Consider the following 23,148-nt stretch of genomic DNA (forward strand, 5'->3'; position numbering starts at 1 on the left):
GACTACATTCCAGCGGCACCGGGCGCGTTCAGAAATCGATCGTTTTTTGCGCCTAAAACTTTATTTGGCGCTCTGAAGGTCATAGATGTTTTATTTCTCCTATTTTGTTTACAATTTGTTTGCTTTGTAAGCATCTAGGCGATGTCTTTGTAAGGGGAGAGTAATGCCGCGAACCTTTGAAATCTTTTTTTGTTCTTTTTCGACAGCCGCCGCCATGGAGCCTTATCACCGTGATTGTAGAGCACGGGTAGATTATGTACTATTTATTTGTTCATACTCTGTCCCAAGATGCGGTTTATCATTTCCCTTTTTGCAGAACACGCTTCAAGATGTATCTCGAAAGACTGAAGCCACGCACGTGTGTCAACAATGTTCCCGGGCACGCTAGTCTCCGTTTCCGGTGTTATCGCGACCTTTATTTGCCGCCTTTGAATTGAGCGCAGATGCAAGAAATGGGCCTTCGTAGATCAACGACCACTGAGCACGATGGGGCGCAACTCAGCCCAATAAACAGTTGATTCCTGTAAAGATCAAGTCTCTTAATTTGTTGCCAACCGCATTGTCGCCACCACGTGACACTGTACAGCTTTCTCATAATCATCTACAAACTTCATCTTGGGGTGCGGTTTGAACTTGAGACAAAAGGCTTTCAGGAGCAGTCTCTCTACCAACTGAGCTAAGCAGAAATATTTTAAGCGTCGTAATTATTCAGCTAAGTTCAGTCGTTTCCGACTCTTCGTGACCCTATGGAGCAATCACGCCACGCTTTCCGGTCTGCACGTAAGGCAGCCAGCTCCGCATCAGTTGAAAAGGTGGGGCACATCGTCTTGATCCACAGCACGATGGAACTCAGCTGGAATGCCATCAATTCCGCTAGCTTTGTTCTTAACAAGGCTGGCTAAGGCCCATTCAACTTCATTCTTCAGGATGCCCGGCTCGAGATCAGTAATCACAACAGTCTTATGTTGGGCTTGAACATTCGGGTCCTTCTTGTACAGTTCTGTGTATTCCTGCCACCTCTTCTTTATCTTCGAGGCTTCAGTGAGGTCCTTGCCTCGTTCGTCCTTTATCACGCCCAGCTTAGCACAGAAGCTTCCTTTGATATCTTTGATTGTCTTATACAGAGCTCTTGTGTTCCTTAATTGGCTGTTGTCCTCAACTGCTTGGCACTGTATGTTCAGGAAGGCATTCTTATCTCTCCTTGCTATTTTCTGAAAATCCGCATTGAGAACCTTCTATCTTTCTCTTTCCCACATAACTTTTTCTATCCTCCTTTCCTCAGCTATTTGCAAAGCCTCTTCAGATAACCAGTTTGCATTGGAACTACCTTAGTAGCAACTTCTTGTATTATATCAGGAACATCACTCCACATCTCTTCAGGCTCTCTGTCTTCTAAATCTAATTCTTGAAATCGATTCCTCACTTCCACAGCATATTCTGATGGATTTTGATCCAGATCAAGCCTGAAAGGCCTTCTAGTTTTCTGCGTTTTCCACAGTCGAAGCTTAAATTTGGCAAGAAGCTGATGATCGGTGCCACAATCGGCCGCAGGCCTTGTTTTTACTGGTTGTATAGCGCTTCTCCATCTCTGCTGGCAAAGAATATAATAAATCACACTCGCTTAAATGTAGAAAAGAGCTGTATGCATTATTTACAAAGTAATGAGCCTGTAGCCAAACGAGTCCAAATGAAATATGTAACACAACACCGCGCAACTAAACAATGTTTAAACACAACTCCATTAAAACAGTGGCAAGGAAAGACCACACAACAATAATATGATCCACTTCAGTTTACGTGTCTTGGTGTCTCTCAGCCGTGCAACACCTCGCCGGTATGAGTGCGAGGGGAAACGAGAGGCTCAGCATTCCGGTCCAGCATTCGCGTTTTCCACGGGCTCTGCAGTAGGAGAATAAAGATCCTGCCAGAGGGTTCATGGTAATGTTGGGTGGCCATTAGGTAACACACATTGCGAGAATAGAAACCCACTAACCAAGATGTCTAACAGATGATAGGGTGAGAGCGAATTGATTAGTAACTCGAAGTTGTAGTGTGCATGTAGAAAGTTCAGAGGAATCCCGCAAGGTCTAGTAGTATTTGTAATAAGTTAGTTATTACTCATTGACATTTACCGAAACGTTGCCAAGCGGCTTCAAAGCAAACCTATACAGCTTTCAACTTTAAGAGTGCACTGTTTCATCTAAATAAAACAAGATAGTTGTGTATGTAATCTTAATTTACTAATCCTCAGTATTCATTTTGCGCAGAGACCAATTTGCCACCGCCTAACAAATAATTACTGCTACACAGAATTAATCTGTCGTTCAATATAGTCTACTCTTTTAAAGGGCAAGAATAATATTTGTGTCGTCTCTGGATTAAGAGTCAGAACCAACGCAGACAACTTTTAATTCCATAGCCTAAATATATAGAATGCTGATATAGAGGGAAAATAACAACTCTGTACACCCTGTTTTGGGAAGAAATCAAACACTGAGACTTAAGCGTTCTAAACTAAAAGTGGAAGCACTTAATATCTGAATTTTTTATTGTGAGAAAAACATATTCTGAGAGTCTTGAGAAATTTTTCATGTTTCTTGTTCTTCAAATGACTCTAGTGCAATACACGATTCTGCATATACTTCTGTAATTGCTGTACTGAAGTAAGAGGAAGATGTTTGCTTCATTTCCGAAGGTTGTTTCTGCTATTCAAGTAATGTGCGCCTCAAGAACCCAATCTTGAGAAGAGCGCAATAACATTACTTTCACTTTCGATACCTCGTGAATGCGAGAAAATGTTTACTTGGGACACTGGCGGCCTTCCGCTTTTCAGTACTCTTGCATCAAAGAAAAAACAATAGATAGTTTTGTATATAATCTTAATTTGCTAAACCTCTTGAAACAACTTTGGACCCGGCTGCCTCGCAGAAGAACTGACTTGCGCAGAGTGCCTTCCATGATGTTTCATAGGTGAAAAAAAAATTGAGTTAATGCGACCGCCCGAAATTGAAAACCAACTTTCCGTTCAGCGTTTCTAATAGCCTGATTTGCTTTTGTTCGTTAGACCACAGAAACTAAAATCAACTTTTCACTTCCAAATGGCATCTTTTTTTTTTGTTGTTATCATGTGTAGTATGCACCGTTTCTGCGAGTTTTGTCGCAGACGCACCTGCAGCCCTTCACCTCCCGACATCCGTTCGCATACGAAGAGAGGGTACACGCAAGCCAGGGTCAACACCCTATGTTGAAGCGGATGCAGCTGCAACTGCAGTTTTATTGTTTTCTTACTCTACACGGCAGGTAGGCTCCCAGTACCTGCTTGCAAAGCACTAGACGTCGCTAGAGCAAAGCCTCGTAAGCATCACAGCCCGAGATAAACGACGCACTCTGGAAATGGCTTTGGGTGGACGTTTAGCATTAGTAACGGGCGGCTCCAGCGGCATCGGCGAAGCCGTTTGTCGCGCCCTCGCCACCGAGGGTGCCACAGTAATCGTAGCGGCTAGGCGCCTTGAAATCGCCCTGGAAGTGGCGCAGTCTCTGCCAGGTGAGTGTTTCGAAAAGAAAATATTATATTGCTTTATGTTCTCATTATTATTGCATATTTGTATACTTCTAGATAGCCTTTATTATGATATTTGATTTGCTCTGTGTACTGCACAGCAATTTTGTTTGGCTTTGAAGAGCGAAATTTTTCCCGCGTGTGTGGTTTGGTTTGGTTAGTGGGGTTATAAAGTCCCAAAGCGACTCCGGCTACGAAAGACGCCGTAGTGGAGGACTCCAGTAATTTCGAACACCTGGGGTTCTTTCACGTGCACTGGCATCACACAGCCACTGTCGCTTGATTCCATCGAGCGGCCGTGACACAGCACACTAATGCCTTGCTTTGCGCCTCAATCGAAAAGCGACCGCCGAGGCCTGGATACGATCCCACACCCTTAGCTAAAGTAGTCGAGCGCCGTAACCGCTGCACCACCCCGGCAGAGCGCGTGCGCGCGCGCGCGTGCATTTCGTGTGTTTGTGTGTTTGTGTGTGTGTGTGTGTTTGTGTGTGTGTGTGTGCGCGCGTGTGTGCGTGTGTTAGTGTGTGTGTGTGTGTGTGTGTGTGTGTCTGTGTGTGTGTGTGTGTGTGCGTGTGTGTGTGTGTGTGTGTGTGTGTGTGTGTGTGTGTGTGTGTGTGTGTGTGTGTGTGTGTGTGTGTGTGTGTGTGTGTGTGTGTGTGTGTGTGTGTGTGTGTGTGTGTGTGTGTGTGTGTGTGTGTGTGTGTGTGTGTGTGTGTGTGTGTGTGTGTGTGTGTGTGTGTGTGTGTGTGTGTGTGTGTGTCGGAGCTCGCACCACGCTACCTTTTAATTTGATTGGCTTCAGGAACAAAACGAAACTTGCGATCGTCTCAGCACATTTCTACCGATGCTGTTTACTTCAACATACCATTTACGTAGCTTTTTTATTGGCCTACAAAAAAGCTTTGACGTGACCAGCTGTAAAATTTTATCACTCTGAGGTGTACGAAGGTTCGTTATTTCGAGCAGTTAGAAAAAAAGCGGATTTATTTTCCCAGAGGCAACTTGGGATTTAGAACTAAAGCCGGTTTTACATGGAAGCTGTGTTCATTACTCAAGTCTTCATTCACGGCCAATAAATATAACATTTTACGCAAACTCCACCCTAAAGAAAGATCTTATCCAGCCGTTTATTTATATGACTTACAAATTCTTCATCAACATATTGCTTCTCTAGGCAATGTTGAGAAATAGCTGTTTGCGTACGAAAAGTACTGCAGATTAGGCAGCAGGCTAACTACGATAGGACAAGCAGTGTGTTTTAGAACTTTGGTTTCATTAAGAGGGAATATGCAATATATATATATATATATATATATATTGAAAGGGGGGTTTTACTCTGTTTTAACAGGGGTAATAGCCCTCTAGAAGCTGCACGGCGAAACACACAAGAACACAGCCAGTCTAGGCCTCCACAAGCGAGATCGAGCAGCGCAGCGGCACTTCGTCGTTGTTATCCTCGTATCCGTGATATTCTCGCGTAGATCATCCTTGTCTTCGTAATATCCTCGCAGAGTTCACTACAATATATATATATATATATATATATATATATATATATATATATATATATATTGTTACGGTACGCAGTGAAAGAGACGATGACGAAGTGCTGGGCTAGTGGAGAAAGACGACGCTGCAGCTACGTCTGGTTCTACTGTGAGTGTGTCCCTGACTGTGAACTGTTGCGGCTATGGCGTACCATCGCCTCCTAACATCTCGACGTGCCTCGTAACATCTTGGTGGAGGTGCTGGGTAGGACACCAATACCACAAGCTGGATCTGCGTAGTGGCCGCCAACTTGGTGCTACATTAATACCGTTTCTTAGGCTAGTTGGTTCATATTTCTATTGTGAAAACCTGCGCCGAAATAAACACACCACAAGACAGAGGACGGGACAAAGGCGGTGGTGTGTGGTGTGGTGTGTTTATTTCGGCGCAGGTTTTCACAATAGAAACTTGGTGCTAGCACTATGCAGTCCGACGCAGCTACCTCTAGAGCGGCACAACCAGCGCCCACTGTCGTCGTTGCGCAGCCTCGTGATCCGGGAACCTTTTGCGGCACCGATGACATCGACGTCGAAGACTGGTTCGCTATCTACGAGCGAGTCAGTAAGCACAACCGATGGGACGCAACGTTGATGCTTGTAAATGTCATTCTACCTGGCTGGTACGGCGCGCGTCTGATTCGAGACGCACGAAGAAGATCTAACATCCTGGGACATGTGCAAAGAGAAGCTTCGGGATCTCGTTTGCAAGCTGATCGGACGCAAGCTCGGCGCTAAAAAGGACCTGGCATCGCGAGCACAGTCGTCGACCGAATCATATCTGTCGTACATACAAGACGTACTACCTCTATGCCGCAAAGTGAACAGCGCTATGCCCTAATGTGACAAGGTTGGCCACATCTTAAAGGGCATTGCTGACGATGCTTTGAACCTTCTATTTTGCAAAGATTGTACGACGGTCGACTCCGTCCTCGAGGTATGCCGGCGGTTTGAGCAAGCTAAACATCGTCGTATTGCTCCCCGCTTCGACCGCTGCCAAACACAGTTGCTACGTCTTCGTGCGAAGATCTGCCAACACTGCAGCAGCCGTCCCATGAGCCAAACTTGACCAGGATCGTTCGCAGAGAGCTGGAGTTAATGGCCCCCGTCGCATTCACACCTCAACCAGCGGATGCTACTATAGCACTGATCCAAGCTGCCGTTCGCCAAGAATTCGCGAACGTGGGCCTTAATGCAAGCGTAAGCCTCAGCTCTGGTCAGCCGTCTGCACAGCCATCTGTCCAGCCCACCATTCCGGTGGTAGCTGCTACGGCTCCGACTGCGCCCTTCCCGACGCGATACCCCGAATCTACTCGACGCTACCGCAACCCAGAAGAACGGCGGACCTTGGACAACCGACCCATCTGCTTCAAATGCTCACGTGCCGGCCATATTTCTCGCCATTGCCGCAGCCGTTGGGTTCCTCCACCTCGACCTCGCTTCTATCATGATCGCAGCACCGCCTACGGACCACACCCGACCTCTCTTCGTGATACGCCCTCTCGTGACTTTAACTCGCCATCCCCGCGCATGTCCAGCCGATCGCCGTCTCCCCAGACCCGTCGTTCCCGCTCGCCCCTACCTCACCGTTCCTCGTCCCCTCACTTCTCTGGCCCGCTCCCAGAAAACTGATCTGCTGCAGCTACGTCTGGTTCTCCAAGTGTCTCCCTGACGGTGAACTGTTGCGGCTACGACGTACCATTGCCTCCTAACATCTCGACGTGCCTCGTAACAATATATAGGAGCAAACGGGTATTCTTTGGGCTTGGTTGAGAACAAGTTCCAAAAAAGTCAGACGTGGTGCAGGAAACACCTTCAAAAATGACCATTCACAAGCATTTGACCGACTGTGGACAACTTGTGGAGTTGACGGCTTCATCGCAGGTTGCTGACTGCGGTCAGCAAGTGTAAACTAAATATGTACTTGCCTTACTGAAATGGACATTTAAAGATCTGACCAGATATTTCATGATATTCAGGCATTGACGACAATTTCGATGCTAAAAGGCCATCTACAATTAGAAATAGGCCCATTTGCACCTTTCAAAGCCTTGCACATTTTTTAGCATTGAGACCGACCCTGCCGACTTGGAACTTTTCACCAGCCCTGTACATCCAAGCTAAACACACGACTTTAAACGGCATCTCCCCTACTCGTCAGTAAATTTCTAACCGCCGTTCCGCCCAACCAGGGTTGGCGAGAACTGGTTACTTCTCCAGGCATGGGCCCGTTACACCAGCGGTGCTCCTCCGTCAAGGACGGATGTCTTGGGCGAGGCAGAAGGGTCTTAAACGGTTGATCTTAAGTAAGAACTTTATGTACATCTATTTACGTATGTACATTTTTATAGGATTTCAAAGACGTGGCAAACACGTGAACTGGTTGTCCTGTCTTCCTGGGAGAGACTCCCGAACTCGGCAGAGCCGATAGTGCAGGGTACGAACCTAAAACAGGACTCAACCAAGAACAACCAACGAACCTTCGTCAGCTTCCGTTTACACATCGGGTTCACACCCCTTTGCCCGAGCTAACCAATCACTGGCCATAAACGGCGGGATTGGCCAAGAAAAACTCCCCCTCGCCCCCTGCCCGGTCACCGCCGTCCGCAGCGCTGCTCCCGCACGGAAATAGTACTGGCAGGAAACCCATAGAGCTTCTTTTCTTTTTCTTTTTTTTTTAGTTTATGGTAAACTGACCCTGCGAGAACTCGCGAAGATGTTCGTTCCTACGCATCTCACTCCTAAACCGTCTGACCATCCGCCGCCGACGCCTGTCTCCTTCCCTTCCACACAGGAGTGATTAAGCTTCCGACACGGGAGTGATTAAGAGACGCTGCCGACGCTTTGCGGCGCATTCCTTCGAACGAGAGACGGAGGGGCTCCCGCTACTCATTCACGCACCCGAAGGCGAGCACCTAAACAATGCCCCGCCGTCTGAGCGCCAGGCGCCGGCTACTCGTCAGCGCCGTCGGCTTCTGTCGTCTTCTCTGACCGATACCCGCTACCGCCACGGGAGCGATTAAGGGCCGTTGCTGTCGCTTCGCGGCACCCTCCTTTGAACGGCGACACGCAGGGGCATACACGTCAAATTCCGGGAATCGAGGGGAGATTAACCCAACAATGCCCCTCTGCTTTGGCGCTAGCCCGCGCGCGAACTGACGTTCCCTTGCATCGTCATTTGCCTTAAACAATACTTCCACGAAGATGAATGGAATCAAACCGTTGCAGGTAGTTCCTTGCTATAAGACTTGAACGCAAGAGGTTCCGTGCTGCCGAAAGTCTCCAGCGAAGGACAGCTGAAAGTTCTAGTATATAGCAAAGCGGAGCTGTAGGTTGAAATTTTGCTAGTTGCATATTGGGGGGCGGTGGCTACGAGCTCCCACGGCGAGACCCTGAATGCAAGCCAGTGCACGTAGGATATGGTTTTGTTGTGGGATATTGCAAATTACTTGCCCAACACGGTCAAAAGGAGCACAAACAGCGCAGACTGACGCGCAAATTGCTCTGAAACAACAGCTAGATAAATCCCACCATCACCGAGAGGAAGCCGGTGTGAGACACCACACTCCCTTATCCCTTTCTTCTTCAACTACGTGGAGGTGTACCGCAATACCCTTATAACGAGAAGGAAGCCGATTTTTATATGGTGTCTTCGATTGACGGCACTCGTGGAGTTTTGTGTGCACTCCTGCATAGCTCCCGAGACTCATGTAGGTCTCGGAGGCTATCCAACGTTCCTACAAATGGTGTACAGAACTAGTGCTAACTAGAGACGCTGGCGCATGCTGCGAAATGTTGCGATTGTTGGCGATGCTGTTTGTTAGACCAGTGCTTGCTGGAGAACGGTGCTCCCCAAGTGCCGTCTGCCGAAAACACCATTAGTGAGGGTGAGCCAGAGGCGCCACTGCCGCCCGTAAGGGAAGAATTTCTTGCGCGTTAAGCCATACAAGGCGGGGTATTGTATTAATCTCAGTAGTTATGCCCAAGTGGGCATATTTGTGCTAAGCATATTAGTATAACTTGTCTGCGACCAGATTAATAGCTTGAAGCGTTGTCATGGCTGTCTTTTCGTATTCTTCGCTTCAGTCCCCTGATTACTAGCTCCTCCCTATGTGATGTCAGATGCGGCCAGGTCTCTGTAATGTGATTGCAGCCGGAGATACCGGCTTCTTCAATGTGTGAGATTACTGCAGGTACTCTTCGCGCTATAACCACTGAAGGTCGCCAAATTAGAAAGCAGCCTTACCGAGAGAGGCCTACATTCAGCCTACCGACCGCTGTTGGGGCCAATACCAGTGCTTAGGCAATGACAATCGTGTAAATCACCTGAAAAATAGTTTTCACTTCCGACGTTACCTAGCGCATCGCCGTTTTATTTGATATTAATGACTAATGATACCGAATGCCAATCAAATTTGTTTACAGATAGACGCTTGAGACATGCCGCGGTTTGCTGCATTGAACGACTGGTGGACCACACCGATGCACTGATGGACTACATACCTTCATGTTTTAGTTGGTGCTCTAAGATATGAGCGGTCTTACTAGATGCTTGTTGAAAAGCTTTCTTGGGCGTGCGGTTACAAACCTATGCACTTGATTATGTTTTGTTTTCCGCCTGTACACTGTTTTACAAACGTCTCGCTAGTTACATCTGGGACTTTCGAAAGTAACTGCCACGTGCAGTAAACAGGCTGCTTTTTTATTTGCGCAGGCGACAAGAAGCACTGTGCGATGCATGTTGACGTCGGTGAGCCGTCGTCTGTGGACACACTTTTCCGGAACATCCGCACCACATTTCAGCAGCCTCTCAGTATTGTCGTAAACTGTGCAGGAATATGTACTTTCTCCCCTATACCTGATTGTAACGACGATATATTCGATGAAGTCATCAGAATTAATCTGAAGGTAAGATCGAAATCATAAGTTCTTTATATTTGTCCTCGAAGTGATTCGTCCTATTCGCTAAAATGGGTCACCACTTTTTAAAGAATGAAGACAAACAGCTATTAGAACCTTTTTGGCGCCCTTCAAGCAGCTCAGGAACTAAAATAATATAAGCACGACATTCTTTACAGCATCTTGGAAGCCCGTAAATTGAATTTTGGAATGGTTAAACAGAAGTCATTTATACAAGAATCTTCTAATGCTCCAGACCATTTTGCTTTTGCAGATGGTTCTGTTATAAAGAATTAACAGGAATCGTTATTGCATAGATGTGTAGGGTTGTTGGGGACTTCCTGACGTGTGAGCTGCAAAGTAGGAGGCCTTATTTAATGCAAGCCGGACGCCAGATGTTCCCCGCAACTAAAGGCAGATAGGGTAAAGCTTGCCCCAATCTTCAGTTATACACTTCAAATTTGGGAAATGTAAGATTCCTGCTCACCAGCTGCGTGCAGAGATTATTTTATTGTTTAGCGGTACACAAGTTTCTTTATTCTGCTTATATGGAATTCGTATTTTCAGCTACCCGAGCACGTACAGGCAGATGTGGTATACTAAGAAAACATTCCTGCCTGTATCTCTCCATGGCGACAATATGCACGCCATATTAGAGATTTTTATAAATTGCATCTCACTGGCAATAACGCTGCATGTCAGACTATCTGCTTGATGAACACTACAGTAACGGATACTACGAGTCGCAGTGCATGCCATTTCTCCCAAAATTATGCGGCACTGAGCAAAAATAACCCAAGTTACCGACATTCTAGTGGAAATTAAGAAGAAGAAATGGGCATGGGCAGGACATGTAGTGCGAAGTGAGGATAACCGATGGTCGCTTAGGGTAATAAACTGGATTCCAAGACAAGGAAAGCGTAGCAGGGGGCGGCAGAAAGTTAGGTGGGTAGATGAGGTTAAGAAGTTCGCGGGGGTCAAGTGGATGCAGCTAGCCCAGAACCGGGTTAAGTGTAGAAATATGGGAGAGGCCTTCGCCCTGCAGTGGGTATATAGTCAGGCTGATGATGATGATGATGATGATGATGATGATGAACAAAAATAACGGATGCATTTTAGATTATTTCTTATTGCCCCGAAATTTTTCCATTTTGTGCCTTCTCGAATTCAGATCTAACTAATAGTACCGCAAGCGACCATCTTGTCTAGGCTGAAGTGACTTCTGCTTTGTTAGGATATAAAGGGCAGAAAATACAATGCAAAAACAGCGCTCAATTTTCTCGGGATTGTATATACTTCTTTTTTTAAATAAAAGTTGGCAGACTGAAAATATTCCCCTGCGTAGGACGCATAGGCATATTCTGAGTGCATTGTCCTATTAGGGCCGATATTCTAATCCTCTGCACTTCTCAGTCGTAACCGCTGAGGCCGGCATCTACGCTGCCTCATCCATCGGTTCACTCAATAATTTCGCCCCTTGTCACCATCGGTAACGGCTCCCTCCAGATGCATTTACGTATACCATCATTTTTTTTATCTCGTTTCCTAATAAAGCCTGACTCAAAAACACAACCATCTAGTGTCGGTAACCAATGTAGATACCAATCAATTTTACGTGACTCGCCAGCTAGTCGAACGTTTCTATGTTAGATTTCTGAAAAACAAATGCTTCATCCGAACTCACTGCAGATATGCGAGAAATTGCTTACAAGTGCAGGCAAAGCGAAAGGCATTCAACAGACATTACCCTGTACGAACCGTTATATCAGCCGTGCTTGTAACTGTGATTTATTTACTTTTTAGTATCTACAATTTTTTCAGACATAAGGACGAGTGCGGCAATCTGTGTCACATGTCACTTTGCTTGCGAAATCGATTGAGTTTTTGATTGAGTTTCTTTGATATCAAGTTCCGTTTTTTCGGACATCTTTTTCAGGGCACGTTTTTTGGTGACTCGTGCAGCCAGTCAGGAAATGCTTCGTTCGAAAGAAAAACTGCCCGAAGGCGGTGGAGCCATTGTAAACGTCTCCAGCACTTTGGCCAAAGTTTGCACTGCCGGATTTAGTGCATACGCCGCTTCCAAGGCGGGTATTGAGGCTTTGACTAAGGTTACAGCTAGAGAACTGGCAGCTCACGGTATCCGATGTAATACCGTAATACCGTCATGGACCGACACTCCACTAACAGCTGCATTGGGAGAAGATATGAGGTCCACTGCTATATCAAGGACGCCGCTTAAAAGGGCAGCCAAGCCACAAGAAATCGCCGAAGCCATCGTGTTTTTGTGCTCGCCTAAATCAAGCTCTTACATCACAGGCTCGTCCATGGTTGTCAGTGGTGGACTCTGGATGTGACGTCTGCTTTTCTATGAATGTCGCGCTCTAGCAAAGGCACCACAGTTATGAAGTTTTCTATTTATATAATGTTACTGCACCTTGTAAGCGCATCACTTTCCTTAGTTCACTCTCAGGCTATATTAGAGGAGAAGGGTAGTCGACAATGAAAAAAGAAACAATGGACAGAAATATAATTATGCAATTATATACAATGAAGAAAAATATTTTGTTTATGAATTTTCTTACAACACAAAATAAATCATGAAAATATTACCAACAGCTGGGAAAAGCCAGCATAATTAACTCCGTTAATCAAATTCTTCCTTATGCATTAGTGGGAGAAAGAATGCGCTGTTAAATTGACATTAACTTTCGCACGATTTTTTAAAAACTAAATTCACGATAACATAAACGAAACAGGCAAGTACATAAGATACCCCAAAAGCACATTAAACACAGTAATCAAGAATTTACGAGATTGCAAACGGCTGGAAGGATGGAAAAAGCTGAAGAAAAATACAAGGATGTAGTATGCGCTACCAAATGGCGTAAGTTAGGCCGAGAGTGAAATCTTGCCACATGGCTGCCTGCATTCATGAAGCCAGCCGCATATTTCGTACGCGCGTCACGTGTGATTCCGATGTAATTGTTTTGCTTCCTGTACCTAATTAAACTGTGCGCAATGTCATTGAGCAAATCGTGTTGCATGCAAATATTAAGCCTGGTAAGTTTGGGTTTACTCCACAGATGCCGTTTCAGCGGTAGTGAATGACTTTTGTGATGTTTCCAAGATAGTGGCACCAGACAAGCATACCAATTTGACTGGAAAATGTGACGTTCTCTTTGAAATTTTCATATGTTTGTTATCAGAAATCAGGCAAAGTGCAACTAATGCCAGCACCGTTGCGGTAAAGAATACATGTCTTTATTATCCGCTTGGCTAAGGCACAATTGACTCATTTCCTCTGGGTCGCGCATGCATGTGACTGCTGCCTTTGAATTTGTGTAATATTTTCTAAAGCCGTTTACTGATTAGATTTAAAGTCTTGTTGCATTAGTTATGTGCATTTTATGCTTCAGTCACATATATTTACAGACGTCAAAACCTCTTATCGCTCATCAGCTGCATACAGTTCGACCTAACAAAAACGTCATAATAAATTTATCACGGATTATGCACTTATTACCCCGTAACTGAAGGAAATATTGCGGGATCAATGACAAGTCACGGTCTAGTGCTGCCAACTTCTAGAAGTGGCAGCCGATACTGGAGGAACGCTCATTAGCGGTGGCCATCAATGGCTGTGTCATGGCGTTGAATTACCAATAATGGAGGGAACAGTGCACAGCCAGGCCCTTTGTTGGTAGAGTTATGAAGTGACAGTGTGAATATTGTGGAAACGGTAGAAAACTAAGGCCTTCATAGACAGTATATAGCAGTGGAATTACCAATATGGCTGGGCATAGTGCACACAGTAGTAAAATTAGTAAAATAGTCAGGCACGTGGTCAAACACCAGTTCACCATTGCATACTACAGAAAGCGATAATTTTGCTAGGCTAATTAAGCCTCGGTTTAGCCTTGGGTGCGCTTAAAGGTGAACGTGACATACCGAAAAGATCCCTTGGTTTGTACCTAAGATCATAAGATACCGAGACTAAACCTTTTATAAGGTCATGATGACACTACTCTGCTTTCGCTGGAGGTGCCAGCCGGAATAAAGAAAAAAAAAAGAAATTATTCTGTTACAGTATTCTACCAGTTCATGCAGCATACCTACAGTAAAGCAGGACTGAAAAATGCAGTTGACCATTTAGGCCTTTCTTTTACAGGAGGCACGTGGGGCGTGAGCACTTTAGCTTCTTCTGGATGGCTGAAAAATCATTCATGTTTTCGTTTCTACGCAAAGGCCAAACCTATTTTTCCAGTTCGCCTCGTCGCGTGAAGGCGTGATGGCCGTGGTCGCACTCTCACCTTGAGCTGTTGCCTAGCAACCACCGCAGCTGTCGGCACGCCGAGTAGATGGCAGCTGCGGAGTTGCTGACGCTCGCCTCGCCTGTTGTGCGCACGTGCGGTACAGAAGAGGAGATGTGGCAGTGGGTGTATATGTACGGTTCGGCATAGCGGGAGATGAGCCATTATTGAGAGCGTTGAGTCGGCTAGACTGAAAGAAGCTGGACTTTGTCGTCGGAACGAAACAAGTTGGAGACAGCGTGCCGAAGAGAGCGAAGAAGAGCGCATCAAACGGCCAACATGAATGAACCAATAGCGCTTTGTGCCCTACGCAAATCGGCGGATTATGATATGCGCTCACCCGCTTGTCCAAAGAAAATGCGAACGAGGCCGTCGCGCAAGCCTCCTCGAAAAGCAGATATTCCTACAAGTAATCGTTTCGCTGCTCTTACATGTGACGAAACCGACTTCCCTGAACTTCCTTTACTTGACCCACATGCTCATCATACGTCTTCTCAGCATGGTTCATACGCACAAGCGACCCACCCTCGTGGATCAAATAGTACACCAAAACGGCCAGTGCACCAATCACATGTGGATGCCGCAGATGAAGACGCTGTTTTAGACAATGCCATTGCAGAGGCTCGCAAACGTATAGATGAACTCACCCAGCTCCGAGAACAGGGTCGCTCTCACCCCTCTCGAATAAGTATAATACCGTTGTGATAAGATTTCAGATGAATCACCTCCAATAAGCATCAAACCACAATCACGTGCAGACAACCCATTCACCCCGAATATCCCGACAGTGGATAAAATATTAGCCCTTATGGAGCAGGTGACCTCCCTCATCGTAGAATCTCTTCGGCCTCGCAATGGATAATGCACTGCCTCTGGTGGTGCAGTGGAATTGTCGAGGCTTTGAGAATAAGGCCTCTGATGTGAACATCCGTCTTCGCGACAAAAAGCTAAAGGCGTGGGCCTTCTTACTTCAAGAGCATAACTCACTTCCTCGCCTTTCAGGATTCTGCGCTTACCCTTCACTTTCCATTCCTGATCGCCGTTGTATCACCTCTTCCCTCAGCCCAGGCAAATCTGCAATTTATATTCACATTTCAGTTCCCCACACACCGATCGACCTTTCACGGTGGTGTAACACACGCCAAGAGGTGGTAGCACTCCTAGTTAAGCCTGTACGCACGCCACTTATACTAGTTTCCTTTTATGACCGTCCTGGTTCCGCATCTCCTAATCTTGGATTGGTTCGTTTCCTGCGTTCTACCTACTCGGGTATCCCTATTCTAGTTGGTGGAGACTTCAACGGCGCACACACCTCGTGGGGTTACCCATCGGATTCTCCCAGGGGTGCACACATCCAGGGCAACTTTTCAGATAATTCGTTTCATCTTTTGAACCACCCGCATACATCTACCCATCCACGAGATGGGCCTTATTCACCTGATTTCACTTGGTGGTTAGGCCTTGAAAGCCCTCGTTGGGCTGTTGAACCAGATACATGGGGTAGTGATCACAGTCCTATCTTTATCTCTCTCACTCATTCGCGGATGCGTAAAGTACGCCGTAGCGTACGAATAACATCATGGCGCTCTGTACGCGAGACAATCGCTTATCTGATTTCACCCTATCATCAGCATTCTCTACTCTCTCTGCTGTTATTGCGTCCCACACGATTGCCACCACTGTCAATGAAGACGAGCCAAACCCGGACGTTCACCTCCTGAATCTTTGGGCTCTGCGTCGCCAGTCAGATCATTATGCTGCTCGTAACATCGATGACCCATCGGCTATCCCCGCTGTTCACCGGGCTACCGCACGTGCGAGGCGGTATGAAAAGCGTCTAGGAAGGCAACGTTGGGCTTCATGGTGTGAGCGGTTGTTGTCCTCCAAGCAGAGTAATCGACAACATTCGCGAGCGCTTCACGCCATGGAGCGCTCTTCTCATGTTTCTAATTACACAGAGAGCATTCGCCTTGCGATGAATGTAGATGAGGACACATTTGCAAAACAGGCGGCCCGACAGTTCTTTCTCCACTATGATTCCACCTCGACTTCTCCACCTTGCTTACCGGTTACCGAACCACCCGATGCGATTACTTCTGACCTAACTATGTCACAGCTGCTGGCCTCCATTGACCGCCTCAAATCTAACTCTGCTCCCGGGCACAACGGCACACCTAACTCCCTATTTCGCAACTTGGAAGGGACTGCTTTGCAGGCCCTGCTTGATGCATTCAATGACGTGTGGCGTTCTTGTGTCGTGCCGGACGAGTGAAAGCATTCTATTGTTGTTCCAATACCGAAGTCAAGTCATCCTCCAGTATCTCTCTTGGCCCTTCGTCCAATTTCCCTGACGCCAACAATCTGCAAGCTTTACGAAAATATTCTCGCCACTCACTTATCATGGTGGTTGGAATCCCATCATTGTTATCCAGAATCCCAAATTGGCTTCCGCCCGCAAATAGGAACGGGGGCGGTCTTACTACTTTGGCTGCTAACGTGCTTCACCACTCTCCGCACAGTTATCTTGTTAGAACTGTGATTGCCACAGATATAACAAAGGCATATGATAACATCCTTCACTCAGCTATTCTTGCCTCCCTACAAACTCTTGGTCTCACTCACAGGTTTCTCCTTGCCATTCACACCTTTCTAACAAATGGAACGTTCAGTGTGCGTGTCCATGGAAAGCCCTTTGGTCACTTCCCCTCAAACAGAGGGGTGCCCCACGGCTCCGTTCTCGCCCCTACATTATTTAATGTGGCCTTCATTCCACTTGTTCGAGCACTAGAGGCCATCCCTTCTATACGCGTACTTGCGTATGCCAATGATATAACCTTATGGTGCTGTCACCCAGATACGTCTGTCCATCAGGCGGCCCTCCAGCATGCGCTGGATGTATTGACATTTCGCCTCCCTCCTTTGGGTCTAACTCTTTCGCATACAAAATCCTTTTTCATTCGCATTGGAAATAACGCTGGCTTACGGAAAGCTCCCTCTATAAATTTTATGATAGATAATACCCCGATTCCTCAGGCACAAACCGTTCGCATTCTTGGTCTTCGTCTTCATCTCTCTGGGACTGGCACCCCGTGGCTCACAGCCATCCGTAAGAGCGCTCACGGTACTCTAGGTCTGATTCATCTCATAGATATGCGCTCTGGCGGCGCGCGTGCTCACACGGCCCGCCAGCTTGTTCGCTCTGTCCTCCAGCCGCGTATAATCTACCAGGCACAGTTTAACATCTCACCCGCAGGCAGTGGGACTCCCTTTAGGCCATCAATCGTGAGGCTATGCGTGCAATAACACACTTCCCCGCCTAACACCCATACCAGTACTTCAGGAGTACGCCCAGCTAAATACGCTCACTGAACTCGTTGATCAGCGGATGGCAAACAGAGCTCGCAAACAGTCTTTACAACTACATCATTTAAAGACACTACCTCCATGGTCGTACTGCCAGCTCACGGACAGTAGTCCCATTGCTTCCCCGTCGTTATCATCCGCACATCTGCCTGAAGGGTGCATATTATATACCGATGCATCACATACTGCAGAGCGAGGAGTTACTCCTGTGTACAGTCCCTCTCATCCGCATCTCAACACTCACGTGACATATACCGCGGATACGTGCACACCTCTGGCACTGGAACTTCAAGCCATTTACAATGCCATACATTCCCTTCCGCCAGTTCCTACTTTCAATGCAGTTCATCATTACACAGACTCTCTCACTTCTCTTAAACAGCTTAAGGCCGTTCGACGCACATTCCAAATAACACAGTCCATACATTTGCTCTGTTCAAAGCACCCATGTCGTGTGCCCATACACTGGATTCGCGGCCATGCTAGCGATTCACATAATATTCAAGCTGATGCTATGACACCCATAAACACATCAGGCAATTCGCCACCTTCCCCTCTTCCCCCAGATCCGTTCCTGTCCCACTTTTCCGATTCGAAAGTTCTGCGCCAGCGAACACGCGCTCTCATTCCTCCGTGTTCGCGCCCTCTCCCCCGTAGTCTTACTCGACAGGAGGAGGTGACAGTGCGCCGGATCCGGGCAGGGGCGGCTCTGACCCCATCTGTTCGACATCGATAGCGGGAGAAACATCTACCAATGATTGACAGGTGCCGTCACTGCGACACTCCACCTGACGTCTGCGATGTGCGTCACTTGTTGTGGACGTGTCCATCAACGACTCACGTTAGGCAACGGATAATCATGAAGGTGGGCCTGCGGTGGAATCGCGATTTTGATTATGAGAAATGGGCAATGGACAATCGCTGTACTGCTAACCTTCTCGAATACATAAGCTCAACTGGACTTCACTTCTTCTTTTAACTTTCTATCTCCTGCATTCCATTCCCGCTTTCTCAACCTATGCCTTGTGGCAAACGTTTCGAAAAAAAAAACAAGATAAGCGTCGTAAAGACGACGCGGCTAGACAAGCTCGCTTAGCTTCAAAAAGTGAATCTGTGTTGACGATCGAAGACGACGCTTCAAGTTCGGTGACTCTGAAGGCAGCCAGAGACAACGCCTAATCACAAGCGAATACTAAGCGTAGGCAAGCAAGCTGCTTTGGCAACACCACTTGGTTAACCCCAGTTAACCACCAGCAAGTTTTTTCTGCTTCAGGATGGCGTAGAAAGTTACAAGGTCTCTCTTAAGAGGAGAATGGTAAAAGCCTACTTCTCTTATAATTTACCTTATATCAGTATTCATGGCAGGTGGTGATGATGGTGGTGAAAACGTTTATTAAAAAAATATAGAGTTACATAAATGTTGCTCTGGGGTCAGGCTTAGTGCCCTTCCCCTCAAAAACACTAGGTGGAGTCTTAGTACAGGACCCCAGTGGCTTCCGCTGCCGCCATTGCTCGCTTCACCAAGGCCTTTCGGGCTTTCAGGTCGGAGCAGGCGAGTAGGGTCGCCTCCCAGTCCTCCCGGCTGGTGTTTGGATTTGGTGCAAAGGCAGGGTTGGAGGGGCACGCCCACACCATGTGGAAAAGGTCCGATGACATTTCCCCGCAGTGCGGGCACTACCTGGAGAAGGCACTGCGTTTAAGTGACGCCGGGCACATCACGTTATTCGTAAGGAGGCGAAGAAACGCGCGTTCCTCCGCTCTTGTTAACCCTTTACACGGGTGGGAGTAAATATTGTGTCTGTTTTGGTACAGCTGCGTAATGTCTCTGAAAGTGTAGGCTGGTGTAAATTCTTCTGAGGAGGAAGGAGACGAGGTTGCCCGGTTAGAAATCGCGCGGGCAGCGGCATCTGCTGCCGCGCTTCCTCCTAGCCCAGAATGAGCCGGAGCCCAGACTATGAAGCGGCGGGATGGGCTTTCCACGTACGAGCTGTTTTGCAGTAGTCGGTAGGCCAGGTTCGAGCTGTTTTTTAGTAGCCGGTAGGCCAGGTATGGGACCCAGCGCTGTTGAAAGTTCCTACACGCCCCTCGCGAGTCCGTTATGATTGTTTTGGAATCAGAGTGTGTTGCTGCTAACGCGATGACGACCTCCACTGCCTGTGTTATGCTTCGGGCTTTAACTGTGAGCCCGTTTACCGTTTTGGACTCGTGGATCACTGCCGCCGTGTACCAGTCGCAGTGCTATACTTAACTATAATTGGTTTACAGGCAAGGAAAGGCGCCATATCTGTCACACTTTCTCCGGCAAATGTGCCGGAGAAAGCATGGTTCCTGTAGCGTGGCGTTCGTTTGCGCGCATTCAGATTGCAATATTGCAGATGTTTGGGACGCTAGGCAAGAGCACACATCTCGTGGAATCTCGTGCACAGGTGCAACGCCTAAAAGAAGCATTGACAGATCTCACGCAGAAATTTTGCGCACAACACACGCGCATGGGATTTCGTTCCATGGGCCTAAATATGCTTTCACCATAAAAAGCAAATCTGTGTACTGCCAATCTAACGAATATCCTTCCGATCCCCACAGAGCACGCTAAACGACTACTCGACGATGGGCCTCTGTTTTTTGTTATTGCCTATTTTTGACAAGTAATATTTCACGGAAACAAGACCCAATTACATCATGATCACATGGCTATGAACACATGTAGGGACATCATGACCAGCCAGTGTTAGCTAGGCTTCGTGACATTAAAACACCTGCAACGGCAACAGAGATTTAACCCTTGAGACCCAGTCGCGAGGTTCTGCAGACGCAGAGCAGGGGGCGGCAGAACGTTAGGTAGGCGGATGAGGTTAAGAAGTTCGCAGGGGTCAAGTGGATGCAGCTTGCACAGAACCGGATTAATTGGAGAAATATGGGGGAGGCCTTCGCCCTGCAGTGGGTATAGTCATGATGATGATAATGATTATGAAAAAAGCTACACAAGCTTCGAGGGAACGCTGCTTTGTCTCAAGGGTGTCAGTCGAGCGAATATCTGCTGACATATTTGCTATATGTGTAGTTGTAACTGCTTGTTTTCAAGTTGCATCAATTGTGGATGTTTTAAGATCATTTTTTGAAGCTGTGTATTTTGTACAAGAAATTTTAAATGTAGGCTTGAAAATTAGTGCAGAAGACTAAAGTAATGTTGAGCAGCCTCGGGAAGGAACAGCAGTTTACGTTAGCTCGCGAAGCACTGGAAATATTAGGCGAATATGTCTACTTAAGATAAGTAGTAACCGCAGATCTGCACCGTGGAAGGGAAATAACAAGGAGAGTAAAATTGGGATGAAGCGTGTTTGGGAAGCACTTGCAGATTATGACTAGCAGCTTACCGGTATTGCTCAAGAGGAAAGTATACAACAGTTGCATCTTACCTGCACTCACCTATAAGGCTGAAACGTGGAGGCTAACCAAGAGCATTCTACTTAAGTTGAGGACAGTCCAGAGTGCTATGGGACAATAAATGCTAGGGATGACGTTAAGAGAGCGGAAGCGTGTAGAATGGGTCAGAGAAATGACTCAAGTTACTGATATTCTAGTGCAAATCGAGAAGAAATGGGCATGGGTGGGACATTTAGTGCAAATAGAAGGTAACCGATGGTCACTTAAGGTGATAAACTGAATACCAAGGGAAGGCAAGCGCAGCAGGGAGAGAGGCAGAAAGTGGGGGGGGCGGATTAGGTTAAGAAGCTTAAGGCGACAAGTGGATGTACCTAGCCTAGGACTGGGTTAATTGAAGGAAAATGGGAGACTTAACCCTGCGGTGGGTATAGTCAAGCTGATGATGATGAAGATGAAAAAGAATTTCTGAAGAAATGGTAGGGTAGGGCAGTCAATCGAGTAGTTGTGCTTGATGGTGGAGTAATAAAATATTCATGCTCCGCTTATAGTGGTAGTAATGCAGATTGTTATGTAGCTAGTTGCGGTCATTACTAGGGTGTTGAATGATTAAGACGCTGTAATTGTGGACGTAGAGCTAGCAGGGCCGGTCATAATAATAAGGAGCCACACATCGAAAATGAAATATTTTATCACGAGTAATCTAGCGAATGTCAGGAACAACTTTGTATATGCTGCTGGTGCGCACACGCACGTAAGGATCCAACTAACCTTCGTATATTCTTTAAGGAAGACGGGGAATATTTCTATGACTAGAAACGTGCCCCGCATTTTAATGACCACACCTGTAGATTTGATCTCTCATTGCCTTGCCCTATTTGCTTGTGACATGCGGAAGGTTGTGTTTGCCCAAATCATTACTGTCAAGGCCTTCATGGACACATTACTAATCCGGGGTATGCCGTGCCTCCAGACACAGCCTAGGATATACACGAAAAAAAAAGACCGCCTTCTTTGTTAAAAGTAAGCCCCAAAGGGTTTCCTTTCAAGCGATGTTTACATGGGTTGTAATGGAGCTGAGTGTGTAGTGCGGCTTTGCAGTCTTCGGATAATACCTGAAGCCTACTGAATTATAGGACATAGGCAAATTTTATGTTTGTAAACAAAGGTGGCGCTGTGATCAGCAGCGACACGGGGTGTAGACAAAAATGCAGCGTGCCTACCCTGTGCCAGGAGACGCCGCCTTCGAAGCCAGTTCGCGTGTGCAAATATTCTGAAGCGTGAGCTTCGCCTATGCGTGGAAATGGTTTGGGTTATGCCTGCATAATTTTTTAGCACTTCAGTAGTCGAGTACTGCTGGAATTACCTAAAGAAGAGTGTTGCATTGGCTTCCCTCTCCGTGTCGTCAACAGCATGCGGCTACGGTGAGCGTCTGTAGCAACGTTGAACTGTAGTGACTGATTAAATTAAATACAAACGAGAAATCACAATGAATAAGAAAAAGAAATATATAGACACCACAGTTCTACTTCAGGATCTAATTTTAGCGCATGCAAGGTCGACGACTATATGAATGATTGGAAGTACATGTGCTTTTCATATGACCACTTTTTTGATGGGTACGTTTTCTGCTGCTCCAAGAACCTTCACTCTTAAAGAACAATATTACCGGCAACTTTACTGAACTAGAAGTCATAATTCTAGCTCACTGTACCTGCAAATTAAGACATACAGTTTCACTGAATAAGAAAGCTCAATCTTCTCGCTCTTTGTAACATTCGCCTAGTGCGCACTGACAGCTTGTTTTATCCTGCTCGATAAAATATGCTTTTCACGTCTGTTTAATCGGACAGACGTAGCCGGGGTCACGCCGGGGTGTTTCACAGGTTAATATAACATAAAGGCCGATACGAATGCTATATTTTTTTTTTTTTTTTTTTTTTTTGCAATGGGTGCAAATGCAATATTCTCCACGATGTCCGCGATCGCTTGCAGCGAACTTTAATCGACCTGCTGACCTTTTTTAAACATACTTGGAACATTTTTATTCAAATGCCCGTCCACTTATTCTGCTTATCTTGCCCCCTTCACA

At 46.6% G+C, this 23,148-nt stretch overlaps 1 protein-coding gene across 1 annotated transcript; it reads left to right on the top strand.

The window, feature by feature from the left end:
* The first annotated feature begins 3,364 nt into the window (after window positions 1-3,364).
* LOC146177592 ((3R)-3-hydroxyacyl-CoA dehydrogenase-like) lies at window positions 3,365-13,544 on the top strand. Its single transcript, XM_084581158.1, has 4 exons — window positions 3,365-3,544; window positions 9,818-10,011; window positions 10,891-10,894; window positions 11,944-13,544. The coding sequence occupies exons 1-4, from the start codon at window positions 3,394-3,396 to the stop codon at window positions 12,354-12,356; spliced, it is 762 nt and encodes a 253-aa protein (XP_084437284.1). The 5' UTR covers window positions 3,365-3,393; the 3' UTR covers window positions 12,357-13,544.
* Window positions 13,545-23,148: the final 9,604 nt, after the last annotated feature.

This window comes from Amblyomma maculatum, chromosome 10, assembly GCF_055883805.1.
Source record: "Amblyomma maculatum isolate TAMU_Amacu chromosome 10, ASM5588380v1, whole genome shotgun sequence".
Classification (NCBI taxonomy): domain Eukaryota; kingdom Metazoa; phylum Arthropoda; class Arachnida; order Ixodida; family Ixodidae; genus Amblyomma; species Amblyomma maculatum.